The sequence below is a fragment of the Micromys minutus genome (assembly GCF_963924665.1).
Source record: "Micromys minutus genome assembly, chromosome: 29".
In the NCBI taxonomy this organism is placed as follows: domain Eukaryota; kingdom Metazoa; phylum Chordata; class Mammalia; order Rodentia; family Muridae; genus Micromys; species Micromys minutus.
In genome coordinates this window covers 11,644,248-11,660,693 of record NC_137964.1, presented here as the reverse complement: position 1 = coordinate 11,660,693, position 16,446 = coordinate 11,644,248, and the positions used below count along the sequence as shown (strand labels likewise).

The 16,446-nt window shown below is 46.0% G+C and overlaps 2 protein-coding genes across 2 annotated transcripts; one reads left to right on the top strand and one right to left on the bottom strand.

Annotated features, from left to right (window-relative positions):
- Nucleotides 1-123: 123 nt before the first annotated feature.
- On the bottom strand, nt 124-3,079 carry COPS6 (COP9 signalosome subunit 6; the record flags this gene model as incomplete). The annotated part of the gene is made up of 10 exons (XM_080941464.1): nt 124-370; nt 466-566; nt 659-751; nt 840-954; nt 1,266-1,313; nt 1,696-1,758; nt 1,851-1,939; nt 2,293-2,424; nt 2,614-2,736; nt 2,944-3,079. The coding sequence occupies 10 exons, from the start codon at nt 3,077-3,079 to the stop codon at nt 230-232; spliced, it is 1,041 nt and encodes a 346-aa protein (XP_080797590.1). The 3' UTR covers nt 124-229.
- A 7,286-nt stretch (nt 3,080-10,365) lies between these two features.
- ZNF3 (zinc finger protein 3) lies at nt 10,366-15,901 on the top strand. Its single transcript, XM_080941473.1, has 4 exons — nt 10,366-10,507; nt 12,286-12,377; nt 12,835-12,961; nt 14,606-15,901. The coding sequence occupies exons 1-4, from the start codon at nt 10,453-10,455 to the stop codon at nt 15,667-15,669; spliced, it is 1,338 nt and encodes a 445-aa protein (XP_080797599.1). The 5' UTR covers nt 10,366-10,452; the 3' UTR covers nt 15,670-15,901.
- Nucleotides 15,902-16,446: the final 545 nt, after the last annotated feature.

The following is a 16,446-nucleotide window of genomic DNA, read 5'->3' as shown; positions in this document are numbered from 1 at the left end:
CCCTATATGAGAAATACAGTGAAATTAGCTTGGGACAGCAGTCATTACTCATTTCTATGGAGTTGAGCACAGAACAGCAGGCAGTCCTACCACATTCTGTCATCTCCAGTCATTAAAAAGGGCTGCTAAGGGGCTGCTCTTTTATTTATGAGTTTCTGAGGGGAATGCGGTGCTCAGTCCCATGGCACGGTTATCTGAGCCCCATACATCAGCCCTTCCAGAACCCTCATCAGAAAAATAGTCCCCGCATCCGCCTGCCGATGCCTTGTCGGTCGTAGAGGACGTTGAACTTGTTCACAAACTGGTTCATTGTGTTGCACGTTTTGGTGATGGTGCCGAGGTAGGCCATAAGCCCCACGTCATTGCATTGCTGGGAGGGAACAGAAAGAAGCAGTTCCCCAGGGGTCCCTCATATTAGCCAGTGACACTAAGTTTCACCTCCCCATCAAGGGTGTTAACACTCACATCATAAAAGTCTGTCTTGAACTTGTCAGTGCTGAGAACTGGAAGACAGTGGCACAGGGCATAGGCCTCCCGCAGGATCTCATGGTTGAAGGGAACCTCTCCTAAGGGCACAATGAGGCTGCACTGATGTGGATGCTGTCACTTCTCCAGGAGGGGAGGACACATGGCTAAAAGTGAGAGAGACCTCTCCTACCTGCTTCAGAGGCCTTGACATACTCTAAAATGAGCTTCACGCGGCTGTGCAGCATCTTGATGGCACTGTGCTGAGCTATCAGGTGTTCAGCCACTGGGGGGTGGGGAGAATAGGACAAATGAAAGGCAGCATATGGCCACACCCAACTCATACCCCCAAAGAATGAATTCACCTCCCTTACCAGTGGAGTTCTCCCCACTGCCTGTCGCTGTCATCCGGGCCACGTGGTCTACACCGATACGTTCAGCTTCCTCGGTGGCCAAAGTGTAAGTGAGCTCAGCAAACAGCATTGTGGCCTGCAGATTAAAGGGCTCTTGTGTAGGATGGCTCAGTAGGCAGAGCACAAGTCTGAGGGTCTGATTTTAGAGCCTCAGAAGCCACATTAAGGAAGATGTGGTGATATGTGTCTGTAACCCCAGAAGGACAGGAACATGGGAAGTGGAGACAGAATTCCCAGAAGCTCACAGGCCAACCAGCCTGGCAAACAAGAGATTCTGTCTCAAGGTAGATAGCTAGGATGGGCACCCAGGGTTGGCCTATGCACATGTGCAAATCATGCAGGAAACAGGCTAAAAGCAGGATTTGAAGGCTGCAGGCTTAGTATTACCTCTCCATTGATTATATCGATGACTGACTCAAAAACGCTGACAGGAAGCTGTAAAAACACAGACGGAGACAAGAGAACAGCTCTTACTAAAAGCAAATGTACTTGAACTTGCTTGCCAGGCTGACCTTGAACTCACAATCCTCCTGCCTCAATCTCCTGAGTGCTAAGATTGATTACAACTGTTGTCACCACACCTGGCTCATGTTTTCTCTCTCTAACCTCCCCCAAAGCCTACTGAAGTAAGTTTTACCCACATTACATATGGAAACACCACTGAAGAGATGACGTCACACAGCTGATGGGCCTAAACAGCAGCGTGGAGATTCAACTTAAGTGTTCTCTAATACACATGATGTCACAGAGTAAATCAGAGCAGAGGCACAGTGGCAGACGATCAAGACTAAGGGGAAGGAAGGTCAGCAATACTCACATCTGTGTGCTTAGTCATAGGGTTCAACTTCAGAAAGAGAGGACTCTCAATTATCTCGCAAACCTAGGAGGTAAGGCAAAGCCCAGAAATAGCATCTCTTCTTCCCCTAACCTTCTGTTGTCTTCCCCAACATGAATGCATTTGAGCTTTTATACCTGCTTATGCACGTGGATGTCTGAGGGATCAGGTGGCCCCCCTGTGGTATACCAACCCAGAAACTCCAGCTCCTTGAAAACCTGTTTAACTGAAGAAGAAGGGGCCAGAGTAAATATTTCTTTAAACTTCTTTTCCTTAGTTCAATGGACCTGGTGTGTTTCCTTACTGGCTCTTCCCTCCCTCCTCAAATTTTGAGTCAGTTTAGCATAACTACACCTTTCTATTCTCTCATCCTTTACTTGCTGACGAAAACCTTGAACTTCAGACCCACCTGCCTCTATCTCCTGGTTTATATGGTATTGAGGACTGAACTCTGGGCTTCCTGCATGTTAGGGCAAACACTCTGTTCCACTGCCCTACACCCCCAGGCCTTTTCTTCTTTAAGACAAAAACAAAAACCTTCCCACTTCTCCTTCCCGCCCACTTCTATTCCCCTCTCACACTGCTCTTCCTTGGTGTAATAATATTCTTTGTCAATGATAATCTTCTCTTCCACGGTGTGGGACAGCAGCTCAAAGGAGTTCATCACTTCGATATTTCGCCCCTCCTGCTTCCCGATCAGAGCCCCAATCACTAAGGGGAGAGAAGCAGAAGCGCAAGGAAATTAGGTGAGGTTTCAGGCATCGAAAACCATTCCCGAGACTCTGAAGTCAGTGTGAATCAATAACGGGGGAAACCGTAATTTGGAAGAAAGGGGAAGAAGGGAAAAGTGATTGGAGGAGATCTCCAAGAGGAGATTTTGAGATTACACACAACACTCACCCTGCATAGGCCGCCCCTCCTGGGAGCGCATGCGAATCCAATGGTCTGAGATGTTGAGGATGACAAGGGGATGAAGAGCGACGGAAACACTCCCAGTCACTCCAGAGGCCATCACGCTGGGGACTGTTAAAGGTGAAAGAAAAACATAGCGGGTGAGAGCTCGGGCCCACACGTTCTCCCCCTAGACATGGGAGCAGAGGACCAGCAGAGCCGGGCCGTCCATCCCAGCCCTCAAGTATCCTGAGAGACATGTCGCTTCCCCCAAGTTTAAGAAGTACTCAAGACACTCCACAAAGGCGACTCCAGAAGTCGCTCCGCGCACCCCGTTACCTGCTGCATCCACCTCCATGCCGCTGCTGCCTCCGCTCCCGTTCGCCGCCGCTGCAGCAGCCGCCGCCATTTTCCCCGCGCCCGCCAGCCACGGCCCGCCCCTTTCCTTCCCGGCTTCCGTCGGCGAGAGGCGCATGCTCAGTATGTACTTGGTGCTGCCAATGGGAGGGGCGTCTGCCAGTACTTGGTAGTCCAAGGTTCTCGGTATGTTGTGTCCGTATTGCTACTGCTACTGGTTCTCAGGTAAACCAGCCTGGCCATGAGTTCTGGATTGTGTAACTGAGGATGGCTTTGAACTTTGATCTTCTTGCCTTTACCTCCCAAGTAGGGCTGTTAGTTTCCAGGGTTTAAGTGGATACCCTGTCAATACTAGACGCAGATAAAATTGCCATCAAAAAGAGGAAAAGCTGTAAAGAGAACGGGGAATGCAATTTATTCAGGATATAAAAATGTTCATGTTGCATATAATCTATAGGGACTTGGTCACTTGTTTGCTGAGATAGGGTCTTACTGGGTTACCCCGCTGACTGGGAACTTGCTATTCGTCTAGGCTGACTTCAAACTCACAAGGCTGGGATTAAGTGTGCATGCGGCATGCCCAGCATGCCTAGCTTTTAAAACGGTGTACTGAGGATCTAACCTCAGGTCCTAACACATACAAGGCAAGCATTTTATCCCGAGCCACCTCCCCAGCGGATGCTTCTTCAGTTGCAAGACAACCTGACTCTACACAATTTAGCGATTGCTACTTGGGAGGGCTTGTGGCCCATGCCTTTAATCCCAGTACTCGGGAGGCAGAAGCAGGCAGATCTCTTGAGTTCATGGCCAGTCTGTCTAAAGAGTGAGTTCCATCACACCCGAGGCTACACAAAGAAACTCTGTCTCAAAAGAGGTGGGGCAGGAGGGGAGCTCGATGAGTTACCTGGGTCATGGTGTCTTTACGGCAATAAAACAGTGATTAAGAAAATTATGTTTTCTACTTGGATCAATAAATAGCCAAGAAAGTATTTGGCCTACAGTCAGTCATCCGTCATTCATTTGGGGCCAGTAACGGCCTTTTTTTTTTTTTTTAACCAATCATAATCACTGAAATATGTGCTTTGGGCCAATCGTAGCCTTGCACTGATTCACTTTAGTCCTTCCACTAGGGGAAGGGCTCCCGGTCCTGTCTAGGTGGAAATGCTTCCAGGTTCACACAGGGGAAGAAGCTATGTCTTCAGAAGTTTGGACAATCAACTTCGATCTTTACACAGCTGTCTCAAGGCTTCTGTTCCCAGACTGCTGGTGCTGATCTGAGGGTAGTCTGGCTAACTTTGAGATGGAGAGTCCTTTTCCTTGAGGCGGCCTGGACAATGAGAGGGATGGATACAAAGGATGATAATTAGGGAGTCAAATTGCCTTATTCCCAACGTCTTTGGTTACTTACAGGAAAATAAACATTGAGAGTTTTTATACTATAGAACAAAACAAAGAAAACATCATCATAATGCTAACAGCAATTTAACAAGACGTTTAAAACGCTCTGCGCCAGTCTAGAGCTCAAGGAGAGCTGGGTCCCCTTCATCTGTCTTGGAATGATTGCTTTATCAGATTTTAATAATGTATAAAAAGTTCAGGCAGTGGTGGTACACACTTTTAATCCTTGCACTCAGGATGCAGAGACAGGCAGATCTCAGAGTTTGAGGCCAGCCTGGTCTACAAACCAAATGCCAGGACAGCCGGGGGTACACAGAGAGACCTGTCTTGAAAAACAGACAGTAGGGCTGGCTCAGTGGTTAAGAGCACTGACTGCTCTTCGAGAGGTCCTGAGTTCAATTCCCAGCAACCACATGGTGGCTCACAACCATTTCTGGTGCCTTCTTCTGGTGTGTCTGAAGACAATGACAGTGTACTCATATACATTAAATAGATAATATTTTAAAAAAGAAAAACAAGCAGTAATAATGTATAAGAGAACACTTTTGTTTCTTACTCTATTTTGAGAGAGAGTGTGTGTGTGTGTGTGTGTGAGCACACACACACAGTATGCATGCCACAGCACAGGTCAAAGGACACTTGCAGGAATTGGTTACAATGGAAGCTGTCAGCTGTTTATTGGCTGCCAGACTTTGAAGATGTATCTGCAGACTTTGATTGACTGATTGGAACCCCAACAATGTGGACAGTTTGGAATGTTGCTGGTCCAGAGTCTGATTACCCAGATGGCCCCCTAAACAGCCATTCTTTTCCCACTTCTGTGTCAGAATAGCCTGTGATGCTTACATCTATTTAAAATCTAAACCTGTAGATTTAGAATCTATTAAGACTTCTTCTAGCTTCCACCCAAAAACTGAGAACGTCATCAGACAGTATCCGAGGGCCTGTAGAAAAGTTTGTTCCAGCTTTCTGTAGCCCTCTCTCCTTGATGTACCATCAATGCATTTTTAACTTGCCACAATGTGCAACTTTTATTGATCTGTAAAACTAATACATTACATGAAACTGCTTCCATGTGAGGACATGGAATTTGGGGAAACCTAAATCTGCATTTCTGAGCCATGATCACTCAAATAGACTTAGAATGAATTAGCTCTTATTCCCATTAAGTGAGAGATATGATTGAGCATACATCAGTAACAAAGCCTTCCATCCCCTGAGCCATCTCTCCAGCCCCACAAGAAGTGCATTTTATGTCGAACAAAATGTTTGCTTGAGAGCCAGGCATGATAGCACACACCCTTAAGTCCAGCATTGGAGAGGCAGAAGCAGAGGGACCTTTATGAGTTCCAGGCTAGCCAGAGTTTCAGAGTGATACCTTCCTTGTCCACTGAATTAGCTGACTAATTAAAAGATTTTACTTGAAAATGTTAGGCTTGGGCTCAGGACTAGTCAAAAATAAACAAACAAAAAACATCATACATCATCCAGTGAGTCTGCAATTCTCACTTCCCCTAAGGCAAAGCACCAAACAAGCCCCAAGCAATCAGCGGTTACAGGTGGTGCATCTATATGATGGGCCCACATTAGCTAAAGAGCCAAACTTTCCCTCCTTCCCTTGGAGGTAGAGTCGTAGGTGATTGTGAGCCTACAGACAGCTGGGAAGTGAGCTCCAGTCCTGGAACAAGAACAGGTGCTATTTATCACCATTTTTATATTTATTTATTGTAAGTACACTGTGGCTGTCTTCAGACACAATGGAAGAGGACATCAGTTCTCATTACAGACGGTTGTGAGCCACCATGTGGTTGCTGGGATTTGAACTCAGGATCTCTGGAAGAGCAGTCAGTGCTCTTAACCGCTGAGCCATCTCTCCAGCCCTCGTTTGTATTATAGTATATTTAGTTATATTTATATATGCTTTATATTGATATTTATCTATTTATATTAATTATATTATAGGAAGCTCATTTTAAATATGTGTTTGTTAATAAGGTAGTTAATTATTATTGTTAATTCTGAGACTGAGTTTTAGTCTGCAATCGAGACTGGCCTCAAACTTTTGACTATCCTTCTGTTTCAGGCTCCAAAGTGCTGGAATTATAGGTGCACCTCCATGCCAGGCTTATGAGTGCAGAGTCATTCGTGTGAGGCATCTCATGTAGCCCAGGCTGGCTTTGAACTCAGTGTGTACCTAAGAATGAACTTGAACTGATCTCCTTGCCACCACCTCCCAAGTGCTAAGAATCAAGTATCATATAATCTGGTTTGTGCACTGCTGGGGATGTGGACCCAGGGCTTCAGCCAGGCTGGTCAAGCAATCTAAAAGCAAAGCTCAGGGCTGGAGAGATGGCACAGCAGAGTACTGGCTGCTCTACCAGAGGACTTGGGTTCAGTTCCTACCACTCATATAGTCATTACCATAACTCCAGTTCCAGAAGATGTGCTGGCTTCATCTGACTTACATCTGAATCAGGTATGTATATAGATATCCAAGCATGAAAAACATCCATTCGAATATTTACTATTAAAAATGTTGTTTTAAAATAAATATTAAGTGTATTAAAATAAATCTTTTTAAAGCTGACTGCCCGTAGTGCACTTTTGTTTGTTTTGTATTGTAGACTAGGCTGGCCTCAAACTCACAGACATCCACCTGACTCTACTTTCCCAGTGCTGAGATCAAAGGCGTGCACCACCATGCTCGGCCTATGGTGTATATTTATACTAACGGATTCTTCACGTTTCTTATTTTCTGAACCTCCAGCTTCTTCAACCTAAGCGTCGTCTCTTCCCAACCTGGCCAGCAGGTGGCGTAGTCTGGGCGCTTGTTTTCCCAGCACAGCAATCTTCTTTGAGTCAGAGAACCATCGAGAGATGAAGACCTCCCATTTTCCTAGAGAGAGCAGGTGGGCATTTGCCTTTCGGGTGTTGCAGTGGGTGGTGAGAAAGGACGACCCGGAAACGGTATGGGGAGGGGCAATTTCCGTTCTTTGTTCTGTTCTCGGTTGTGTGGGTCTGTGACAGGGTCCGACAGGACCTGTTTGGTGTCCGGCCCCCTAAGTCTTACGTCCCTGTCCCCAGGGTGAGTGGGGCCATCTCCCGGACTCGCGGTGAGGTGGAAGTTGTGGTCGCCGGGGAAGGGGGTTGGTGTTCACACGTCCGCGGCCCGCGGGGGTTCTGGGCCCACCTTCCTCCTGCAGTCGCTGTCCAGCTCCGCAACCCCAGCAGCACGCACGCAGCGTGGTCCCTCGTGTCGCGTATTGGGACTTCGGGTCTGCTTTTGTGTCTCCCACCGTCCCCAGCCCCAGTGTTTAAAATTCCCAGCGTCGTCACAGAGGTGTCCCTCTCTTTATAAAACAGTCGAGGACAGACTGCCGCCCTAACTTGGTACTCTCAGTACACCGATTTCTGTGCTGGGGCAGGAGAACGAAGTTTTTCCTTAATTGGATCGGAGAACCAGAGAGTGACAGTAGTTCTGTGTCGCAGTAACAGCTAGGGCTTGGGAGGAGGTGCGAACTCGGGTCCTCGGGAATCTCACCAAGATCTCATGTCCTATTGATATGGATAGGTTTTTAGTTTACCGTCTGATTCCCTTTCATGGACAAGCTGAAGCAGGCTTCCTGCAGAAGTGACTGAGTATGTCCAGTGCAGTAGCTGGCCAAGACACCGAGAACCTAGATGGACACAGAGAACCTTCAGTCCACTTCAGCTCTCTAGGGTGTAGTGAAAAGACTGTGATGGTCTTCGCTGGTAGTCCGAGCATGTTCCTTTCCCCCCTCCATACCTCCTAAGAATCTATATTAGAAATAAACTAAACCTGGCTTTCCCATTTTGACCCCTTAGTCATGCAGCACCGGTAGTGCCTAAAGCAGTGTTTCTCAACCTTCCTCATGCTATGACTCTTTAATGCAGCTTCTCATGTGCTGACCCCCCAAGCATAAAATTGTTTTTTTTTTTTTGTCGCTTCTTCATAACTGTGTTTTTTTTGCTACTGATATGAACCGTACTGTAAATACCTGTGTTTTCTAATGGTCTTAGGTAACCCCTTATGAAAGGGTCATTCAACTTCCAATGGGATCATGACCTACACGTTTGAGAAACACTGAGCTAATGTGAATTTCCAGGAACTGGCCAAATTTGCTGGTTCACATCTATAGTCCCAGCATGAAGCAGGGGTGTGAGTATGAATTTGAGGCCAACCTGTACTATTTATTGAATCCCAGGCTAGTCTGGGCTAGACCCTGATTCCTACCCAATAAAGAAAGACCAAAACAAACAGACAAAAACCGCAGATCTGAACAAAAGGTGCTATGTTTCCAGTCATTGCTACCTTAGTCTCCAAAAAAACGGGAAAGGGTCCAGGAGGCAAAGCCTCTCTTGACCTGTGCTCAGTCAGGTGGTCCTTCTTGGTCCCCAGGAGCAGCTGAGAAGAGCAGGGTTAGTGACAGGGCAAGGGAAAGGCCTGGCCATGCCTGGGTGGCAGACATACAGCTTTACTCTGTTGTTTATTGTTTATGAGACAAATCTCACTACATAACCCTGGCTGTCCTTGAACTCGCTATGTAGACTAGGCTAACTTTGAACTCAGGTCTATCTTTTTCTCTGCCTGCCATGCCCAGCTTTTAAGTTGTGTGCATACATGCATGTTTCTTTGAGGTAGAGACAAGGTTGGCACTCCTAATGCTGCCTCAGATGATAGAATTTCAGGCTTGTGCCACCTATGCCAAGCGGTTGGATCATCTTTTGTCATTTCAAGACAGTTTCTCTTGATAGCCCTGGCTGTCCTGTAGACTCTCTCTCTGTAGACCAGGCTAGCCTCTAACTCACTGCCTGCCTCTGCTACCCAGCAAAATATTTTAATGGTCTACTTTTTTGAGTTTTTACTTTTCATTTTAAATGTATAAGTGACTTGCCTTCGTGTATGTCTGTTCCCCCACTTGCATGCTGTGCCTGGCACCCGAGAGACCAGAAGAGGTGCCATGCGGTTGCTGGGAATTGAACTTTGTTCCTCTGGAAGTACAGCCAGTGCTCTAAACCACTGAGTCATGTCCCTTTGATTAACCGTTGGTTGTTGTTTTCGATTGTTTTTTTTTTCTTTTTGAGACAAGTGCCTCTGTAACAGTCTGGCTGGTTGACCTTCAAAAGGAGGTGATTTTGTTGATTTCATCCTTTTTGAGATGAGGTTGTCTCCGTTGTCCTATTTGTTTTTTGTTTGTTTGTTTGTTTGTTTTAATTTTGTGTGTATGAAAACGGGCAACAGATCCCCTGGGACTGGAGTTGCAGAAAGTTGTGAGCGATGAGCGTCAGACCCGGGGTCCCCGGGAAGGGCAGCCAGTGCTCTGAGCTGCTGATCATCACTCTGGCCCCCTTGCGCTGTGTGAGGTGGGGTTTCAGGGAGAGCTGGAGGAAGCAAAACTGGGGCTGGGTTTTTAAATTGTTTTTTAAGATAGGATTTCTTTTTGGGATTCATTTTTATTTTATGTGTGGTGGGTGTTTAGCCTGCATTCGTGACTCTGCACCATGCATGTGTCTGATCCCTGTGAAGGCCAGAAGAGGGCACTGGTTCCCCAGAAACTGAAGTTCCAGATGTTGTAAGTTGCAATGTAGGTGCTGGGAATTGAACCTGGGTCTTCAGGAAGGGCACAGAGTATGTTGAGCTGCTGAGCCATTCCTCCAGTGTCTAGGTAAGGTTTCTTACAGCACAGGTTGGCCTTGAACTCTTGATCCTCCTGTCCCCACCTCCCTAGTGGTTGGAATTATAGGCGTGAGACACCATGCTGAGCTCAGGGTCAGTCATTTCATTCTATAGTGATAACCACCTCATTGTTAACACTTCACTTAAAATGTTGGGTGGGTGGAGCAACATGTGGACATGGGGCTTCTTGTATGATCTCACTGCAGGAGGAAGTGCGGCTATTCACGGGGATCTAAAAGAGCAGTCACGTGTTTTTCCTCACTATGCCTGGGTACTGAAATCAGGAGGCATTTTTAAAAAATCTGTTTTGATCTATTGCTTCTGCAGTCCTTTAAAATCCTCTTCCTGCTGAGTCTACAGCTAGTAGACCAGTGCCCAGAGCATTTTCCCTGCCCATGGAAACCCAGGCTGAGCATGCATCTCAGGAACCCCGTCCTCTGTTAGAGAGAGGTAAGGCATGGGGTTGGGGTAGGGCCATCTTCATCTCTTTGCACTCTTTACTTGTTTGTGTTTTGTTTTCCTTTGAGACAGGGTCTCACTTTGTTGTCATGGCTAGCCAGAGACTTGCTGTGTACACTAGGATGATCTGAATGTCAGAGATCTGCCTGCTGTGTATCCCGAGTGCTAGGATTAAAGGTGTGGGCAGCACTCTGGGTTTGCTTGTTTGATTTTTGAGACAGAGTCTTACTGTGTAGCCCAGGCTGGCCTTGAATTTCCCATGTTCTTGACTTGTGTCTGGGGTGTTGGCCTTAAACTGATGCGCATCACTGTGCCTACTCATTCTTCTACCTCCACACCTTTTCTTTGTTACTCTTTTTTTCTTTTTTTGAGAAAGAATTTGCTGTCTAGCCTTGGCTAGCTTATACTCTAGGGCTTCCTATAGCTGTAGACCAGGCTATTCTGGAACTCCCAGAGACCCACCTACTTCTGTCCTGAGGTTGCTGGGATTAAAGTCATGTGATGCCACACCCCAACTAAAATAAACTTTTATTGAACTTTTTAAAAATCAAACTTACTTTATGTGCTACACGTATGGACCTGTGCCACAGTGCCCCCAGAGGTCAGAGGGCAACCTGTGGAGTTGCTTCTCTCTTTCCACCATGTGGGTTGTAACTCAGGCCATCAGGCCTGGTGGCCTGCACCTTTATTCATTGGGTCATGTGACCTGCTCTGAACTCTCTTTTTGAAATGTTTTATATCATTATATAGTAAATATAAATAATGCTGTGTTTTATTACATTTTCACATTGTTTTTATAAACATTACAGGGTTGTGGGTTGGAGAGGTGGCTCACTGGGTAGGAGCTCTTGCCGCAGAAGCATGAGGACATAAGTTTGAATCCCCAGAACCTACACTGAAGCCAGACGTATAGTAAGACTGTAATCTCAGCATTCCTTTGGGGAGATGGGAGCTACAGACAGGAGTCTCAGAAGTACGAAGGCCAGCCAGCACGGCATACATAGCAGAGAAATAACAAAGATACCCTGTCTCAAACAAGGTAGAAGGCAGGGACCTCTGACCTCCACAGGGTGTGCTTGCATCCAGACTCACACAGACATTGCCACCTCCTCCCACACAGAGAAAAAGTCCTCCAAATATTAGAGTTTTATGAGATATGACTTATTAGGGCCATAGTATGCTAGGTAAGCACTTAGCCCTGAGCTACAGCCTTGGGTTTCAGCCATGATGTCTGTTCTCATGCTTCCTAGGAAAAAGCTCTTGGTCAGATCTGGTTATATGTAGTGGGATAGACCCTAAGAGACAAAACACCAAACTTATGGCTGATGAGGAAAAGTATGCCGTCAAGTTCAGAGCTAGGAGACATTTCTATTGTATAAAGATTTAATCTGCAGGTGGAAAAAAGAGGCGTGGGTGTTGTTTTCTGTCAGAGCTTGAGGGAAGCTGCTCACTTTTGTCTCCTAAGTATCTCCTAACGACTTTGCAGTAGTGGAAGGGAAATGAGATCATAACGTCCCTGGTCCAGCTTGAAGAAAGGGCATGAGTAGTCAGAGGCGCTGTTAATGGCGCTCAGTGCTAGAACACTTGCTTAGCATGCATAAAACTGTGGGTTTATTCCCTAGACCAACCAAGAATTAAAAAAAAAAAAAAAAAAAAAAAGAATATGAAGTTCATGAAAGTAGAGACTGGGTGGTTTGTTGTTTTTGTGACATGTGACCATGGGTCAGAAAGCAGGTAGATTGATTTCTGGCCCTGGTATTGTCCTTCAGCTCTTTCTTCTTCAAAAGTCCCCTCCTTTCCTGACAAGGACAGTCTGGGGGACGAGATGTTGGCTGCTGCACTTCTAAAGGCCAAGTCTCAGGTAAGCCTTGGTTCCCTTCATTCTTTTCCTTTTGATGTCTCAGTCAGTACCCCAAATTCTAATTCTGTCCACCAAGACCACAGATCTGCAGCCAGTGAGATGCTTCAGTGGATAAAGGTGTCTGCTGCCATCCTGTGAATGGTGTTCAATCCCCAGGATCCACGTTAGCGAGAACTGACTATCTCAGATGGTCCTCTGACCCCCACACCTGTGCTGTGATGCCCTTCTCCAGATAAGGAATGTTAATGAAATAATTGCTTCCATTCAGACTCCTGGAAGGGAGTCACGCTCATCACTACACCTTCTGTGCTGTGTGCACCCTGTTAAGATGTTCATGCTGGCACTGCTCCACCTCTGCCCCCATCCCAAGGGTATATTTCTCAGCCCAACTGGCTGCTGTTTGGTCTTACAGTCCCAACCCTTGCCCTGAAATTGCCTGGCCATGTGACTGTTTCAGGAGTTGGTGACATTTGAGGATGTAGCTGTGTACTTCATCTGGAAGGAGTGGAAACGTTTGGAGCCTGCGCAGAGGGACCTCTACAGGGATGTGATGCTGGAGAACTACGGGAATGTGTTCTCACTGGGTAAGGCATGTACTTCTCAACAGAGCATGCTAGCTCTTGCCTTCAGGGCTGGCTAGTGACCGTGTAGTCTTAGAAAACTCTGATGCTGACAGAGAAGTAGCACTAAAACCCAAGTTCAGTTTCTCTTACCCACATGGAGGCTTAAGATTGTAACTCCATTTCAGGGGATCTGAAGCCTCAAATTCCAAGGGCAATAAACACACACATACACACAAGCAGACAAAGAATCATACACATTAAAATAAATTTAAATAAGAAAACTTATAATGGTAAGAGTAACTCACATTTATGGGAGAATTTGTAGTGTATTAGGAGGTTTCACAGATACCTTGCATTTAATACTCACAGTAACTCCATAATTGAGTGGGTAGTATTATTCTCACTTTATAGGTGTGGAACATAAGGTCAAAACATGCAAAAGCAGGCCTGGTGAGATGGCTCAGTAGCTAAGAGCACTAGCTGATCTTCCAGAGAGTCTTGTGTTTGATTCCCTGCAACCACATGACAGCTCACAACCATCTGTAGTTTCTTGGGAATCCGATGCCCTCTTCTGGCCTCTGCAGATACCAAGCATGCATATGATACACATACATACATGCAGGCAAAACACTCATGTGGAAAAAAGCAAACAAAAAAAGATCAGAAGCCAGCTGGGCATGGTAGCATAAACTTGTAATCTCAGCACTTGAGAAGTAGAGGCAGGCAGACTAACTGTTATCTGACCACTACATAATGGCTTTGAGACCACCCTGGGCTACATGAGACCCTGCCTCAAACAAGCAAATAAACAATGAACTTAGATACTTTTACATGGTGATAGAGCTGGTGAATGACAAAGCTTGAGCTTTGGTGGTTTTTGTTATTTATGTCTATGAATGCATGTTTGTATGTATTCATTTATTTAAGACAGGGTTTTCCACTTCACCCTAGGCTGGCCTGGAACTTATTAAGTAGCCCAGGATAGCCTTAAATTGTGTAATCCTTCTACATAAGCCACTCTAGTGCTGGGGTTATAGGTGTGAACCACTACATTTGGCTGAGCCCCCATCCTATTAACACCAAACCTGGTGCTTTAGGCCTGTGCTTTCATGACTTAACGTCACAAATGGATTTCTAAAGGATTAGTATGTTGGGATTTTTAACATGTAAGATGGTGCTCCATGTATAAGTGAACATCCTAGAGCTCTCTGTTCCTCTTTTTTCTGTTCGATTACTCCAAGAACCTACTCTTTTGTTTAGGAGCTTATGTACCCCTTGTAGAAATGTGTTGTTTTGGTGCTGGGACTCAAACCTGGGTCCTCTGCAAGGGCAACAAGTACTCTAAACCTTTGAGCCAACTCTTTAGCTCCTCTTACCTAATTTTTGTTCCCAACAAAGCAGGCTGTCTCCTCCCACCCCAGCATGTCCTTGACTTCTGCGTTCACATCTTTTCTTGCCGACTTTGTCTTCTCCCTTCTGTTCTTTAGCCTGTTTGTCTTAACTTTGCTTGAGTTATATATACAAGTTGAAAGGCCTCTCTTCAGGCCAGCACAGGGGCATGTACTTTGAACACTGTAAATGTCAGACACATGATTATCCGTCCTCTGACTTGTATTCATTTTCTCACAAATAACATATGACAAGTGCATTTTTTAATTGTGCTAGATGGTGATTCCAGAACTGGGAACGACCCGGTGATCTCTGAAGGTATGGGGTCACGTGAGATGATATTGCGGCAGTTCCAGAAGGATGTTTCTCAGGGTCTTAAGTTTGATGAAGCCTATGAACAAGTCAGTCTGCAGAGGCAGCTAGGGAATTCCTCTGCTGGAAGACTGAATAGGAAAATACAAGAGTTCCGCCAAGTGCGAGCTGAGGAAAAGCTCACCCATACTGGAGAAAGAAATGAGAAGTGCAGTGAGTTTGGAAACAGCTTCACTGTGAGTTCCAAACTTATCTCACATCAAAGACTTCCCATGGGAGACAGACCCCATAAATGTGATGAATGTAGCAAGAGTTTTAATCGAACTTCAGACCTTATTCAACATCAGAGAATTCACACTGGAGAAAAACCATATGAATGTAGTGAGTGTGGAAAAGCCTTCAGCCAGAGCGCACATCTTATTCAGCACCAGAGAATCCACACTGGAGAGAAGCCCTATGAATGTAGAGATTGTGGGAAGACCTTCAGTTGTAGCTCTGCTCTCATCCTACATCAGAGAATTCACACTGGGGAGAAACCTTACGAGTGTAACGAATGTGGGAAAACGTTTAGCTGGAGCTCCACTCTTACTCACCACCAGAGGATCCACACTGGTGAGAAGCCCTACGCTTGCAACGAATGTGGGAAAGCCTTCAGTAGGAGTTCCACCCTTATTCATCATCAGAGAATCCACACTGGAGAAAAACCCTACGAATGTAATGAGTGTGGGAAAGCCTTCAGCCAGAGCTCACACCTCTATCAGCACCAGAGAATTCACACTGGAGAGAAGCCCTATGAATGTATGGAATGTGGAGGGAAGTTTACCTACAGTTCCGGCCTTATTCAGCATCAGAGAATCCACACAGGGGAGAATCCCTATGAATGTAGCGAGTGTGGGAAAGCCTTTAGGTATAGCTCAGCTCTTGTTCGCCATCAGAGGATTCACACTGGAGAGAAGCCTTTGAATGTAATGGGTGTAAAGCAAAAATTCAGAGTTTCTGCTGAATTAAACATCAGAGAATCCACATGAGAGCCATAAACTCTTTTCCTCACATCCCGAGTCTGCAGAGCTCTTGCCTTACCTTTTTTAGTAGGACCAATTTAGGGTTAGTGCCACCTCAAACAGTTCACTTAAAGTGGGGCTGACTGAGAAAGCATCCTGCCTGGTGCAGTGGTCAGCAGGATTTCCTAGGAATGGATACCAGTCATAAAAAATGTGAGTCAAGTAGTAAATGAGGCACTGGGAGCAGAAGGAAGCTTGGGACCAGACACCCCCTTTTGGGGAGGGGTTTGCACTAAACCTCTCACACCAGAAGAGCCTTTCTTTCCAAGGCGGGGTTGGACACTCATTTGCAACAGAATTCCAGTGATTTCACTAGTTAAGAGTCAGTCTGGCGAGCACAGAAGGCAGAGTGAAAAATATGTTCTGGGTCATCAAAGAAACGGAGGCTGTATTCCTTTTCTTTTTTGTTTGTGAGACAGGCTCTCACTGTGTACCTGTGGCTCTTCTTGAACTCACGATGTAGACCAGACTGGCTTTGAACTCAGAAAGACCTGCTTGCTTCTGCCTCCTGAGTGCTGAGACTCAAAGTGTGTACAACTATTCCAGGCCGCCAGGGGCTGCCTTTCAAAGGCACTCTTCCTAATCCAGCTTTAATATTGGACAAGGAATATGCTGCTTCGGTACATGATTCCATGAATTCAGGAAACTTGGTGCTGATGGGCTTATTTTATTAGGGGGAAATAAAAAAAGACCCCATCCAGGGTTTCTGTAATGACTCCTTTGGGCTGTTGGAACAGTCTATCA